We start from the raw sequence: 16,878 nt of genomic DNA on the forward strand, positions 1-16,878 counted from the left end.
AACAAATAAATTCAGTCACTTGAAAAAGTAAAAGCGTGCCTAATGATAACTTTTGTTTGATGAGTTTCAAAATACCAAGTGGAAAGGAAGCACCCAATTTTCTCGAGAACAAGGATGTAAAATCATTTGATTTAAACGAAAATAGTTTTCAGTATATTTTAAATATTAGGATTATATAGAGGAAACATCTCTCTCTCTCTTTCTATCTCTCTCTCGATCAAATAAGAGCAGTCTAATTCTAATTTAATCTCAATGATAAACGGACTTACAGCGAAATCTGAATTTATAGAAAATCTGTACAAGGCTTAAGTTCTCACCGCCTATGGAATTCAAAGACTTGGATAAAATCTATTACCCACTACGTATAAGAGGATTTGCTAAGCTGCTGCACAGAAGATTCTCCTTACGAATTCCATATTATAATTCACATTAACCTTAAGTTCATAATTTTCTTAAGGGAAAGTTTGAATGTTCTTTAAATTTCACACAGGTTTTTAATTAACCAGCTTATAGAGATAAGTTTCTTTTCTTTTATGAAGTCTTAGACACTTTCATTCACCACTCCAATGGTATTAGAGGCATCATAATTAATTGGTACACATTGGGCTTTTACAAAAGCCGCATGTCTTTTCCATTGGTCTTATTATTCCAATATTTAATTTTCGGAATCTATTTGTTACAAAAAAATCTAAAGGAAAACAGACATAGAAAAAATGTCCACAGCTTTCTTAGCCAAAATCTTTAGATCTCTACTACTAACAGAGTATTTTCTATTTTCCATAGAAATGCAGCCAGATGTCAGTTGTTTTTTAAATTTTTAATCAAATAGTGATTGTCTGAAAACTTTTTCTTACGTTTTTCTCGTATCAAAACTAACTCCATGCAAGCTCTATAATTTATAGCATTTATAGTTAAAATGCTTGTCAACTTTTGTTGTTCCCCTCCAAAAGAGATTTTATTTTAAGCATTTACAACGAATCAAGAAACAGGTGTTGAAGAGTCCACATGCAACAAATAATTAGTGGATATGAAATGAATAATACGTTAAAACCTACTCTAAAATATTTCTTAGGATAACAAAATAGAAATCTATTCGTAATCAAATATCATTTGTAAACATTCAAACGGATATTTAATTCCACACATTTTTGTTAGTTTCATAAGATTGTCGTATATCTTAAGAACCACCCAAATATTAAAATTAATTAGCTAAAAAAGATCTAAACGAAAGTAAAATTATTTTATTCATCAGCAACTCGTTAATGGGGGAAAAACATAAGACCTATTGAATAACTTTGATTTATAAGAGCTAGGAGGACGCTTACCGTTGAATCGTGAGTGTCTTTCTAAAAATTTTTATTTATTTGAAGATCCAGTTAAAGCAAATCAGACGAAAAAATCTCATTTTCAAAAACTAACTTGTGATCATTAGTGATCATAATACCAGTAAAATATCATTGAAGACTGCGATAATCTTTGAATCTTTTTAAAAGAATTCATTTTTTCGATTTACTGCAGGATTATCTGTCAATCAGTTAACTATAATGTTGGATGTCATTTTAAACACAGAAAAAAATATCACCAAAATATTTCCAATTAAAAAGTTAATTGAAGTTGAAAATTTTTTCAATTAATAAATTAATTGATACAATTAACTTTTTAATCATGATAGAAACATTAAGTTAATTAAGTCAATGATTGAAAATTTTAAAATTTGTAATTAAAAAATTAATTGATACAATTAACTTGATACAATTCGGAAGACTAATTAAAAATGTATTTCAAACAATCATTTGTTAATCCAAATAAAAACTCTAAGCCAATTCAGAAAGTAATTAAAAATAGTTACCTTTTTTAATTAATAAATTAATTGAGTTTTGCAATCAACATCAATTAAATTTTTAATTGAATCAATTAAAAAATTAATTGAAATTTGCTGAAAAAATCAATTAATTTTTTAATCAAGAATTTTTTCTATGCCCAATTAAAACTGTGATTGATACTATCATTTTCGTGATTGAAGACATTTCAATTAAAAAATTAATTGGATCAATTAATTTGGTGATTGAATCAGAAAAAATTTTTTTTTGTGTGAAGTTAAATTTAGCTCAAATTGTTCTCAATATTTATTTTTAATTTTTTTTGTCTTACAATTGTTTCTAATGTAATATAACAAAAAATATGAAAGTAGTTAAAACCAAAAACAAAAACTATTTTGAGATCATGATTTTTATTTCTTCGAAACCCCACGGAGTTTCAATGAATTAAAGTAACAACGCCCTTTTTTATTCATTTCGAGATGATCATTAAGCTTTTTGTGTTTGTTTAAAGAAACAACCGAACAGCCACATGATTTAGGGTTGGTCTGTTTGGACATTTGTTTGAACTTTGCTCCCCCTGCCCCTCTTGATTACTAGATTCAATGTGATTTAGTTTTCTTGTAGTATATCACCAGAGTATAGCGATTTTTGTACAATACCATTTAGTTACAACAAATTTTTTGATTAATTAAAAACGAATCTAGCTAGAAGACAACTGGAGATGACATCTTACATATGTTTATAAAAACTTAAACCCAAGTTACTTATCTTAGTTAGTTGTGTGGTTAAACAAAACAATGGAGGATTAGCTATAGATCTTTCTCCTTTTTTTGTTATTTTGGATATGTAATGCCAGGGTTAAACACAAATTTGTAATAGCAATAAAGATTTATTGTTTTTGGATTTCAGAAAAAATAACAAAGGAATTTTGCTTTTTTATGTTCTGCTCTGTTCTGTCTATCTTTAAAGAATTCTATAACAAAAGACTTAAGACACAAACTTTAAGAGCAAGTGTCAAGGCTTGGCATAAACAAATATGTAATAATAAACGGATTTTATCGATTATTACAAGAAGACAAAAAAACAATTAAAGTTTGATCCATGCTCTTGGCTTATCTTGTTTCAATCGCCTAAAAGAGTCAAGGCCAACCAAACCCTTTTTACACAGAAAAATATGTAGAAAAGAAATACCAAATTATTTCCAAAAAGTTGGTTGAAGTTCAATTAAAAAATTAATTGATGTTATTAACTTTTTAAGCAAAAACAATAAAGGCAGTCAACAAAATGATTTAAAAATTGTTTATTAAAATATTAATTATCTCAAATAACATTGTAAAAAAAACTTATCAGCATTACTGGACCTTTCACCAATTATTTGGTTCAAGAGCTCAAAATTTCTTTGTTTCGAAATATCTACTTCTGTGTACAACCATCAATTCTTAATAGAATTACATCAATTAATTACCCACACAGTTGTGGCAAGGAAGATCAAAACATATTTCCATTTGATGCTACCGTTAAGAGTCCAAAAAAATGAGTGATGTATTTTGAACACTTTTTCTGATGCACATATTTCATGGGCAAAGTAGAAAAGAGAATCCAAGTCGTCGTTCAACAAGTGCAATGTTCTATTAAGCTCAGCATGTTGTAAATTAATTTTAGGATGTTACACTGTAGGAGACTATAAAGGAACACCATGGCAACTACGTGCTATCCATATAGAGAGTCTTGTGACAACCATGGTTGCAAATATGTGAATAATAAGTGGCAAGCATCGACAAGAGGAACAAAATAATGACTTATAGAAATTTTAGTTAAAATAAAAAAGAAAGGAAATAAGGTAGCAGGAAAATACCTTTCACAAAAATCTTAGACAAATAAAGTAACTGAAAGTGGCTACAACACTATTGATTTTTTTAGTAAAATGAAGTATTCATTGCAATTTGAGTTTTTTATGTGTATATTAAATACAACTTTCACGTGTTATTGTTATTAAAATTTTAATTAAGAGATAGTATTTTATGAATTAAATAAGATGAGAAAAATACACAAAATCTTGAGAAAGAAACCATACAAACATATGCCCGTCTTTGATGTGTTATCTGACGATTATATTTTTGTACAATGTAATAAAACAAAAGACTTAAGACACAAACTTCTTTTTGTGAGCACATCCTCCCCTCTTTCTACCTTGAAATCAAAAGATACTAAAAATCGTATAAATTTGATGATCATGGCACAATGTTATCATAAATTTCTAGTGACTAGTCAACATCATCTCATCTCATGGCGACAGCAATGTTGGAACATAACAATTAACATAGCTGACAAGCCTGAAAACAGGAACATCAGCAACCACATCTCTACAACTCTGCGATGAGCAAGAATTCTATTCTGATTTTTATTTTAGCAGGACAAAGATAAAAATCCACGTTAGACCAGCAATAATCATCAGTTGAAATTTTAATCTAGGAGACCATTTTGTAAGTTTTGTTCTCCTTTAACCGTACAATTTTTGTTGAACAAACTGCCTTAATAAATAACCCAAAGATATATAACCCAAAGATATGTGTGTTGGCAGATTTTTTTTTTTATTTTCTTTGCACAACTAAATTTCAAATGCCGGCCAGAGGAAGCCATATGAAGTGGTCACTAGAATGCGTCCAAAGCTTAGCTGCAATTCAACTGTAAAATATGTTTATATGCTGTTTGCGTTATAAACATTTGCTACTTTTTTCATCTCCAGCCTAGTTCTGCCAGTCAGTTAGCCAGTTTTCCTCCGATTCTGGTTGGCTAAACAGCAAAACCCATATGTGTATCATAAATATCAGTTTAATGCAACTGCTAGTTTAGTATGACTCCTTAGCGTTTTTTCTTAATTTAGTTTGTTTAGCTAGCTTGGATTTTTCTTTCCATATAAGTGACCATTATTGTGGTCTTTCTTACATTTTCATTGTCCAATTGATTGCTTGTAATCAATAATCAATAAAAATGATTGCCGTTTGCAGTTGTTCGTTTGGGCTGTAGTCAGTACCATTCTTCGAGTTCTTGATATGAAGCCCCTGCAGTTTGTTTATTTGGTTCAAGCATATATATGCTAATAACAGTAACCATCTATGATTATTTATAATTTATTTAGATCTAGTCTTTGGGGAAAAAACGGCCGGGAATAATATTGCATACAAATGTTTAGTTGTATTGGTGTGGATAATTGAGGGGTTGTGAGTTTGCATTTCTGCTATTTTTAGTTAAACTTCCTAGAAATCCTAGAATAATCATCAGACGCGATCACATCATAGGGGTAAGGATATTCATGTTTGTACTCTTTCTTCAAAAATTGCCAAGTCACTTGTTAATGTCTTTCATAGACATTAAAAAGTTTCAACCAAATCATCTATAAAAGATAATGAGAATAATTGCACAAAATGTTGGCATATTCAAATGAAATTAACTATGGATTTTTAGCACACATCACAGAGTCACAAAAAGGTGTTGCAGGATAAATTAAGGCTTGGAAATTTAAGGGATCTCAAGGATGAAGTGACTACAAGGTCACGTTCAAAAAGTGAGTGACCTTGGGATAATTTTATGGTTTGCAAAAAACATTTTTGATTCTTGGTTTTCCGACTCTGTTTAATTAACATTAAACTGTCGTACATTTGTCTACTAATGTCACAACTACGAACTAATCTTTAGCGATGTGAGAACATTTTCTTATTTGCCTAGTGGTACCACCAAATGCAATTTAATGGAATCGGATAACTTTTTTTATAATTTTGCACAAAGTCTTCTTTTAATGAATACCACTCTAAAGAGGTCGTATACCAATGTAATAAGTTCGGCCTATGCTAGCTCTTACGTATTAATAATTGCTTGATTCCGATAATTGATAATATTCATTCTTCTTTCCCTTTCCCTAATTTTCCTAATATTATCATCAAAAAACTTGACTAGTTAAAGATAATATTACATTCGCATGTTTTGAGCCATTCGACATTCGCAACATTGTAACTCATAACAGTTTTTCCATGTGACCTTCTATGACCTAGGGAAGTATGCACCATTATTGTATTCCTTAGATTCTGGTTCAAACCTTTTCCATTTCTCTTCTCAGATATTTGCTTCATTTTGGGCGATGACCGAAACCTTGTATCTAGTTGTTAAAGTAGAAAGAGTGAAGCAAGAGATGAGGGAAAAACTGTTTGCAGCCGGAAGGCTTGGTAAATGACAGTGATATGAACAGCAAAATGTTGGAAATGTTCTTTTGTTTCTTCTTTTTTCCTTCATTATTCCATTGACTGGCTGTTGTTTATCCATAAAAAAAAACTTTACTACACAGTACAAAATCATAAAAAACAAATCGAAAGTAATCGTATCAGTATTTATTTCAAATGCAGGAAGGACATTTTAGACGAACAGTCCTCAGAAAACTCCTCTTTCAGTGTAGGAAGGTTTCATATTACAGAATGTCCTTTATATTAGATAGAGGAACCGCTTTTCTCATTTGGGATATAGGTGGAATACTGTTCTATACTACTAGCACCGTTGAAGATATTCTGAAGATATTCAATACTCTAAATTTTATTAACAACTTATCTTTAGATTTTACTTAATTTCTTGAAATAGTTGGTTGAATTATTTTTTTCAGGGTGTATGTTGCAACAATTTGCACGTTACAAGATGGAAAATCAAGGTGACTTTTTTCTTCCTCGGGTACTATAGGTTGTAGTGAAACCACAATAGAGGGGGATAGCTGTTGTTTGCTTGCAAATGATAGACATTGTTGCGGTTTAATCATTTCTATCTAACGGGCATAAATGCTTTGTGTTTTTGCCGCGTAGCACAGATCGGTCAATTGTTTCCTTTTTGCAAAATACGAATAAAAGCTATTAGGGAATCTTTAGAAAACCAACAACAAGAAGAGTTATAAGAAAATAGGGGAAAACTGGGTGTGTAAGCTTAGGTAAAATGAATGCTAATAAAGACTTTCATAGACTATTAAACAATTGTGTTAGCACAAGGGGTAAACTTTTCTCCAATCAATGAGCGGTAACCTTTTCTATTTTTAGCGTGGGTTGTTCTTATAGCGAGGCCAAAAAGGCATACTATAGGTTAGGTATAGTGGTAGGTCGATATTTCAGGTTCACTTAGACAATTCAGTCCACAGTGGTGAACTTATAGAATGTTGAGAATTTTTAACTAATCACCCGTTTTGCTAAAGAATTAAATTGTCGTTCGCCTGCTGGTTATTTAACAGAGGATAGCCATGGTTTCCATACTAGATCTTGTAACGCGGTACTAAAATAGGTGGTTATCATTAATTATTATAAAGGTCTATTGATATTAGATATAAGCACTTCAGCCAGCTTATATTTGGTCCAAATATATTTATTTTTTATAAATCAGCAATTACACGCAACAATAACACAAAATGTTTCTCAATTCTAACGATTCGCATATATTTCACGCCCTATAGCATTACAAACGGCAGACACTTCGATATCAACACAATCTTAATTTCAGTATGTTTTTTCTACTCTCCCAAAACATTAAGCCAACGAGATATCTTAAGAATTATTTAGACATATTTATAATAAATGGTTCATTATATTTAATGCAAATTTTCATTCTCTCTCTCGTTCTCTCTTAGTGTGAATTGCTTTATTATACCTATAGACTAAATCTAAGCATTTAGGCTTAGATTACTATTAAAGAGATATGTCTTCATATGAAAATTAGCTGTCTATCTCGGAATTTATTGTAGCATAAAATAGTTTATGCTTGAGTTCTTAAAACTAATTCGAGCGTTGTTCTAACTTCAATAGTTCTATCTGCATAGCCATAGAGAAGCCTGGATTATTTAAATAGCATAATGAGGTTTTAATCACCATAAATAATATTGTAATAGAAGATAACATCAATTGAAATGATGTAAAAAGCAATTGAAATATTTCGTACAATGGAAAATGCAAAAGTTAGTCGAAGCCTGTGTATCATGCAAGGCCAGCGCAAGGATAATAATTCAGGTAAAAGGTTGCAAGGTTGCAAATAATTCCAGTTTTAAGTGTTGTACCAAATCAGCGAGCTAAATTACGTGTTGACTATACACAAATATCACAGTTCCTTAAAAAAAAATGACTCCAAAATGTGAGTTTATATCTCAGCATAAAGTACGACAATCAAATAATCGATGCTAGTTAGTTTTATTACAATGTATCCAATTAATGACGGACTTATTACAGGAATGGCACAAATGTTTGTCATACTTTTAAAATTTCCATTTTGTTATAACATATATAGGGACGATAGCAGTGAAGAGTTGTGAAGATGGTTATCATCTTATCCTCTGTACCGATGTCCGTAAAGCCAGGCAGCAGGTAGCTGCTGGACTTCAGAGACGCAATTGTGCTTCAATAACAAAATTCCAAATTATAATACGGAGCCAGATATTATATCTCTCGGAAAGAGGGACTAGTCCTGTACCAGACCTAGGTTAGATCTATTTACCCTAGGGATGTTTGTAGTTTACTTTAAATTTGTCTGCAAACCCTTTCAGGAAATCTTCTAAAAATGATCTCCTCAAGTTCAGAAAGAATAAAATTTGTTTGGAGGCTTTGTACAATATGAAAGTCATATCGTCATACCGTCGTAAGAGCCCAAAGTTATAGAATAAATAGGAAAATAAGATAGATAATCTTGAAATGTTTAAATCGATTTTAGAAGAAGATGGTGTTGGCATTAAGCCGTTTGATTTACATACAATAAAGAAAAACAAAAGACCTAAGACACAAACTAATAAAATCATATACTAAACATACTACCCCAAAACCAATATAATAGTGTTTTTATTTATTTAAATCAATCTCTAATTAACTTGCCCTTTCCTTCTTTTCCCTCTTTCAGATGCGACTGAATTCTCTCAAACATCACAAGCATAATAGCCACAACATCATGAGTTCCACCACCGCCACCAGTATTGTCATAGCTTTATGCACCATCTTCATTGTGCTACCACCACCTGCCGCCGGTCGTATGGCTTTTGAAAAGTTAACAGATTATGATTTCGCCGGTACCACCTATTACAGTGTTAAGAATCTTTCCCTGTACGAATGTCAGGGTTGGTGTCGTGAAGAGGCTGATTGTCAAGCGGCCGCTTTCAGTTTTGTGGTGAATCCCTTGTCACCCTCGCAAGAAACACACTGTCAATTGCAAAACGACTCATCGGCGCATAATCCCTCAGCCGCCCCTCAGCGTTCTGCTAATATGTACTATATGGTAAAATTGCAATTGCGCAGTGAAAATGTTTGTCATCGACCATGGTCCTTTGAACGTGTACCCAACAAAGTGATACGAGGCAATGATAATGCCCTCATCTATACCAGTACCAAGGAAGCCTGTCTGTCGGCTTGTCTCAATGAAAAACGTTTCGTTTGCCGTTCTGTGGAATATGATTACAATAGTATGAAATGTGTGCTCTCTGATGCCGATCGTCGTAGTGGTGGCCAATTTGTCCAATTGGCCGATGCCCAGGGTACTGACTACTTTGAGAATTTGTGTTTGAAACCCCAACAAGCCTGTAAGTCCACACGATCATTTGCCAATGCCCGTGTCGGAGTATCTGAGGAAAAAGTAGCCCAATATGTTGGTCTCCACTATTACACCGATAAGGAATTGCAAGTTACCTCTGAATCGGCTTGTCGTTTGGCTTGTGAGATTGAATCGGAATTCCTATGTCGTTCGTTCTTGTATTTGGGTCAGCCACAAGGAGCTCAATATAATTGCCGTCTCTATCATTTGGATCACAAAACTTTACCAGATGGTCCTTCCACATATTTGAATCATGAACGTCCCCTCATCGATCATGGGGAACCAATTGGCCAATATTTTGAAAATGTATGCGATAAATCATCGTCGGCTTCACCACCCAGCCCAGGTGCAGGATCTGGACCCATTACCGGTGGAGGTTCTTTGGATGGTATTGATCAATTGCCCATCACCTTTGATCACACTGAAGATCCCAATTTGAATATTACCAGAAATGATGTGAACTGTGATAAGACTGGCACATGTTATGATGGTAAGTTGGAGAACCATTGAAAAATTCCTTCCAATTTTCTTTACTTCCTATTTTCTTTCTCTCTTTTAGTTTCTGTTCATTGCAAAGACACACGCATTGCTGTTCAAGTACGTACCAATAAACCTTTCAATGGTCGTATCTATGCTTTGGGTCGTTCGGAAACCTGTAACATTGATGTCATCAACTCTGATTCATTCCGATTGGATTTAACCATGGCTGGCCAAGACTGTAACACACAAAGTGTGGTAAGATTTAAGACTTTTAAGGGACTTACCAAAAAGTTGGAAAAAATCTAATACATACATTTTCAGACCGGTGTCTATTCGAATACTGTGGTTTTGCAACATCATAGCGTTGTAATGACCAAGGCCGATAAAATCTATAAAGTGAAATGTACATATGACATGAGCTCCAAGAATATTACCTTCGGCATGATGCCTATACGTGATCCAGAAATGATTCACATTAACTCATCACCTGAAGCTCCACCACCAAGAATTCGTATTTTGGATACTCGTCAACGTGAAGTTGAGACTGTACGCATTGGAGATCGTTTGAACTTCCGTATTGAAATACCCGAGGATAGTAAGTTTTGCTGGACACATTCGTTGTAGAAAAAAGAACTAATCGATAAGAACGTTTATATTCTCTTAAAGCACCTTATGGCATTTTTGCTCGTTCCTGTGTGGCTATGGCCAAGGATGCTCGTACCAGTTTCAAGATTATCGATGATGATGGTTGTCCTACAGATCCCACAATTTTCCCAGGTTTCACAGCCGATGGTAATGCATTGCAATCCACATATGAAGCATTTAGATTTACCGAAAGCTATGGTGTTATCTTCCAATGTAATGTGAAATATTGTCTGGGTCCTTGTGAGCCAGCGGTATGTGAATGGAATATGGAATCATTTGAATCGTTGGGCAGAAGACGTCGTCGTTCGGTGGAAAGGTAAGATGGAAGAAAGCTTAAAGCGAAGAAAGAATGCCAATTAGGGGTATTGGATTTTTACAAAAATAGTTTGAATTTAACTTGTTGTAATAAGACGTTTTTGTTTTAACATTTTCAAAAGTTAAAACTTTGTACTGAGCGACACTGTGCAGTACAGGTTTTTAATGATGATTGGTTTTGATTATTCCTTGAATTTGTGTTTAATTCAAGTAACCCATTTATATACTTTGAAGTATTTTTTCTTTATTCTTTATAATTTTTCTCTTTTTTCCATAGCAATGACACCAAGGAAGCCGATGAGGATATGAATATTTCCCAAGAAATTTTAGTTTTAGATTTTGGCGATGAAAAACGTGAATTCTTCAAATCGGATCCTAGTACAGATTTCGCTAAAGGTACCTAGATCATAAAACACATAACTTTCGAGCACAGTGCAATAATATATATTTTTTTATTTTATTCTCCTCCCCAGATAAGACTGTCACTATCATTGAACCCTGCCCCACTAAAACTTCCGTCTTGGCTTTGGCCGTAACCTGTGCCCTTATGATCTTATTATATATTTCCACCTTGTTTGTATACTATATGAAAAAATGGATGCAACCCCATAAAATTGTAGCATAAGTCTTAGTGAAAAGAATCCAATATAAACACCCATATACTATATATATACACACACACACGTATACACAACAAAACTCCTAAAACAAAAATAATTTTTAAATAATTTAAAATGGAGAAAATGATTTAGCAATATAATGGAAAAATTAAAGATAATTGCATTTTAATAGATCTGTTAACATCTTTTGCCCAGAAAATTTTTTCGATTTCCCTATTTTTTGCTATAAAGAGGCAAATGTAATTTCTTTGGTTTAGCAATTTAGTATAGTAAGTTTTTTTTATAAATTTTATTATAAACCGAGATCAAGGAAATTTAAAAAGATATATAAAGTTAATTTTAAAAGAAATGATATAAAACTTAAGCCTATAATGCAAAAGAACAAATCAAATTGAAAAACTAGTTAGAAGGCTATGGAAACGATTTATTTAAAAATTCCCAAGCTTTCTATATAATTAAAAACTATTTATATTCTAAAGTTTCCTTTTATAACAAATTCCATTAAACTTCTGGCAGATTAAAGGGAATTCATTTATGGAGAAAAGCTCGTAATAGAAATAACACCAGAGCAAGCTGTCATTAAAACAATCCTAGCCTAAGAAGTACAATAAATACATGGATTCAAATTGGTTTCATACAAAAAATTGGGAGGATTGTCTGAGAAATGCTTGAATTCAATAAGCTTTAAATACATTTTTCAATTTTATCCCAATAAAAATACGCATTTAAGAGATATTCGAATTCGAGACGCTTCCAAACTTTATTCTATGGAAGCTTATTAATTTCAATTATTTCTCAAAGGTTTATTTCTATTGGGCATTGAAATCAAATATTTCATAAACCATAGTTCTTGGATAATACTTCAATCACCATCAAGGCTCAGAAGGCTTGCTTCAAATTAGATCTCATTGAATATCTACAAAGGCTCTTTTTTGCACAATAATAGCTGGAAATAAATCTTTCAAGTTTTTTTTTTAATTTGCATCTATTTCCTACAGAAATATCTAATAAGATTAACTAAAAGCTCTGCTCAATGAGTATAGAAACACGCATCTTTTAAACAATTTATAACTAATTCGAATTTATAAAATGTAATTATGGGTCTAAAATGAAAAAAAAATATTCATAAATTCTATTTTGACTTCGTAACATCATTTTTTATAAATTTCTGAATTTTCTGTTTTTCCTTTGAATAATTAAAAAAATGATTTTTAATTTGTATGTTTTATAACTACAATTTTTATTAATTATTTTATTTAACACAAAAGCTTATATAAATATTCTGAGCCAAGATTTCTAAGCTTTTTGATTTTTTCTCTATAATTGAAACCCCAACAAGATTTGACAAGCTTTACCTTTTGTAAAGCTTGTTATAATTACTACAAACGATATATCTAAGCCTTTCCTCTTAAACGCATTTGGAGCTCAATCAATGAAGCTTCATACCAATCCTAGCAACAACTATCCCATATTGAAAACTCTTTGTTTTTTATAATCACTTTCTATGAGGTTTTAAAATTGTGGTTATCCAAATACATAAAAAAAAATTTTAAAACTTCCATAGAGACTGGTTTGAAGTCAAGACAAAATACTGATCTATTCTCTTGAGAAACAAAAAAGACAACTTTCCTATTTATTTATTTATGTTTTAATTCCTTAAGGCAAAAAATCTAACTTTAACTAAAACCACCCATAAAATTATTAAAAAAAAACGTATTTATTATTATTTCATAATTTATTTTGTATTTATCTTGACCGATGACTCAATGGAAATTGTGCTTAATTTTATTGCATTTAACAAAATAATGAGACGAAATAAAAACAAAAACTTTGTTTAGATATTAATAAGTTAATAAAAACGCAAATCAATTGAATCATATGTATTTCCATATTAAAGGTTCAGCATTTATATAGAAAATTTTCATTTATTTTATAAGTTACAAAACCCCCCACTTTTTTATTTAAAATTAGATTTGTAAATAAGAAATTTTTTGTGCAAATAAATATGTAAACTAAATACACTGGTCTAAAGTATGTGTATTTACAAGAGAAAATTTTATAATAATTTAAATTAAAAATGCATTTAAAACTTTTCTAAATAAAAAGAAATTATATTTAAAACATTTATAGGTGTTTTATTTCGCCAATAGCATAAACGTGTAACCTTTTATTTCTGAAAGGACAAATACGCTTTTTATTACAGTAAAAACCTCTAAAAATGTAAAACCTAATAAAAATAATTTAGAAACTATCTTATGTGTTTCCCATTTCATCAAGAGCTTCAAATTGGTTCAACAATGCCGAAGCTTATATACTGTCCACTAGAGCTCGGTCAAAGTCATTGGCAAAAATCGATAATCGGCTACGAATCGGCCTTCGGTGTCAAGAGGCGTAGTTCAAATGACCTACTAAAATAAAACAAAAATCTCACAATCCTCCATAACACACTCCAGGAATTAATGAAATGGATTCATATATGACGGAGCCTACTATGCTACGTAACGATAACATATTTGAATACTCGAAGAATTCTCTTTTTCAGGATTTAAGAGCCGCGGCAATAAAATATGTAAGCGCTCAACCGACAAGCGTAGCGTAGCAATTGTTCAGTGCAGCGGAATGTCTTTTTCCGAATGATGATCGAGTTTGCATGGAAGAAATTTACAAAAAAAAACCTTTTCTTTAACCCTGGATACCCTAAGCCATGAAAGACTAAAACAAAACAGAGTACTCGTTTATCCAGGACATCTCCAAAAATATGCAACACTGTCATTAGCTGTTTAAAAACAATCACAGAAAAGAAGTGAAATCTTGCATTTTTAATGTATGAAATGCTCAAATAGTTATAAATATTTACTGCTGCTATTATTTATGACACTGTACCACTTCATGTTTTTCGATAAATTAGTCACAATAAATTGCTATTGTGAATCAAAGAAGCGTCACTTTATCAAAATACAATCTGGCAACACCAGTACAACGATGTTCCCCATACAAATGTTGCATCCAGTGCTGAAAGAAAACAGCCCTATTTTTTATGCCTTTGTTCAATAAGATATGCGAATATTGACATAAAATACTCCAAACTTATTTAATTACAAATTTTAGAAAAATGTTCCACTTCGATCGATTCACAGTTTTAATTGGGCATAAATCATACTTGATTAAAAAATTAATTGATTTCATTAGCTAATTTAAATTAATTTTTTAATTGATTCAATTAAAATTTAATTAATGTTGATGGCAAAATTCAATTAATTATTTATTTAAAAACGTAACTATTTTCATTTACTTTCTTCACCGATTTACCCCCATTTTCATGAAGTTCCCTTTGTGTCACGTTAGCTAACGAACTTTTAAACCGAACTATAGACATATCTGTCATCTTGTCTATATATTCCATATAGCAGTTAGGAGTTTAACAAAACATTTTCAGTTAAAGTTAATTGGAGAAAAGATATTTGCAATTTACTTTCTGTTAACTGGCAGTTAAAGCCTAACGGATCTATATGAAAATTGCCGGTAGTGTTTTTAGTTTGACTAAAAATTGATTATTTGAAATAAATTTTTAATTAAAACTGAAACACTTTTCCATGGACTGAATTTTTTAATTAACTTAGTCTTCCGAGTTTGATTTAAAATTTAATTGTATCAATTAATTCTTTAATTAAATATTTAAAAATATATAAAAATATCAATCATTGATTTAATTAACTTAATGTTTCTGTCTTGATTAAAAAGCTAATTGTATCAATTAATTTATTAATCGAAAACTTTTTTCAACTTCAATCAACTTTTTAATTGGAAATATTTTGGTGATATTTTTTTGTTTCTGTGTATATATAATATAAAAGTATAACATCCTCATCAAGCAAAATTTGCCGGCAAATCTAACCAAAATGGTAATTTCAGTAGCCTAAAAAGTAAATTTACAAATTAAACAAACAAAACATTTATAAAACTTCTGGGAAAATAGTTGCCGGAGGTATCTGGCTTCATTGAAGCCATACTGAGGTCAACATGAAATTAAGGTTTAGGAAGTTCCCCATCTTTAAAAGTGAGCCGAAAACGTGTTGCTTCTATACCTAACCTAACCTCAAAGATTATCACCTCAGCTTCTGCGAACTGAGTGCAACAACAAAGACGGTTTATATTTAAAATTTAAATTTATTTTTTTTTTATTGTTTTTTGTTTTATAATATTTATAATGTGTGTTATATGTGACTAATAAAAACATTTAAAATAGTGTTTTATTTGTAATGTATACTATTTGATTACTTTGTTGTTTATTTTAGATGGCTAGAAAACTTTAATATATATGCATTGCATTTATGGATATACCAATAATTTTTTCAGGCAATTTATTAAGTATTTTCTTTTTGTATATTTCTTTTGCTATTCAAATACTTATAGTTCCTTTTGTGTGTTATTTGATAAAAATTATATTTCAAATATAGTTGCTTTATGAGATGATGATGTTTAAAATTTGATATTGCTAAAATGTCATTACATCTAGGTATATATAAAGTTAATATAAGATTTATACTTAAATGTATAGATATATGTTTTATTAATTAATATATGGGAAGGAGGGAAAAAGAATAACTTTAATCATGGTTAAGTATTGCTAGAGAAGAGTTGTGACTTATGCTTATGTTAAGACTTTAGACTCTAAACTAGACTATAAAAGAATAGATTTTTTCTAAAAAAACGAATGATGAACTAAAACTAAATAATTAACAACAAATATTCTGTTACGTTCATTCATAAATATCATAATTTTATTTATGTATATATTTATAATGAACTCTTCTTAGTTTTGCAGTCTCTTTGGAAATTAAAACAAACAAAAAAACTTTATCGTATTATTTGATTTTCTAAATACTCAAATCTTAAAGAACTTAAGATATAATAATTGACTATTTAGTTGTTGTTTTAATACAGAATAACGCATTTCAAATTAAAAAAAAAACAGAATCTAAAAACAACAATTGAAACAAGTTTTGAAAAACAAAATATAAAATTAACCCTTGTTTTCAAATAGTTACAATAGGCTATAACTATCTGTCATATCTTCAATTTAGCATTTTCATCGTCAAATGCTTATCTAAAAAAATATTTTATAATTCCAGAAGATAATTAGGTAAATTACAGTATCGACGCTTTCTGAAAATATGGGTTAATGGTATTTAGGCACTTATGGTGTACTTACTAATAATATTTGAATTATATATTTTTATTTATTCTTTTATATTTACTTATTTCTCATATATATATGCTTATGTGTATAATCCATGTATAAATTGATTATGAAAACAAAATAAAACTAAATAAGAATAATCAGAATCGAAAACAAATGTGCAAGCTTTCAAAGCTCATAAAATAATATATGGCAGTTTAGTCTATGAGAA

At 30.6% G+C, this 16,878-nt stretch overlaps 1 protein-coding gene across 1 annotated transcript in view; it reads left to right on the plus strand.

Annotated features, from left to right (window-relative positions):
* tyn (trynity) overlaps positions 1–13,590 on the plus strand; it is a 92,354-nt gene extending 78,764 nt beyond the window's left edge. Inside the window, exons 3-8 of the mRNA XM_075303234.1 lie at positions 8,724–9,897; positions 9,967–10,142; positions 10,209–10,482; positions 10,554–10,848; positions 11,125–11,243; positions 11,321–13,590. Coding sequence (XP_075159349.1) covers positions 8,724–9,897; positions 9,967–10,142; positions 10,209–10,482; positions 10,554–10,848; positions 11,125–11,243; positions 11,321–11,472 — 2,190 coding nt within the window. The 3' untranslated portion in view covers positions 11,473–13,590. The remainder of the gene's footprint in view (positions 1–8,723; positions 9,898–9,966; positions 10,143–10,208; positions 10,483–10,553; positions 10,849–11,124; positions 11,244–11,320) is intronic.
* Positions 13,591–16,878: the final 3,288 nt, after the last annotated feature.

This window comes from Haematobia irritans, chromosome 3 (genome assembly GCF_050003625.1).
Source record: "Haematobia irritans isolate KBUSLIRL chromosome 3, ASM5000362v1, whole genome shotgun sequence".
Classification (NCBI taxonomy): domain Eukaryota; kingdom Metazoa; phylum Arthropoda; class Insecta; order Diptera; family Muscidae; genus Haematobia; species Haematobia irritans.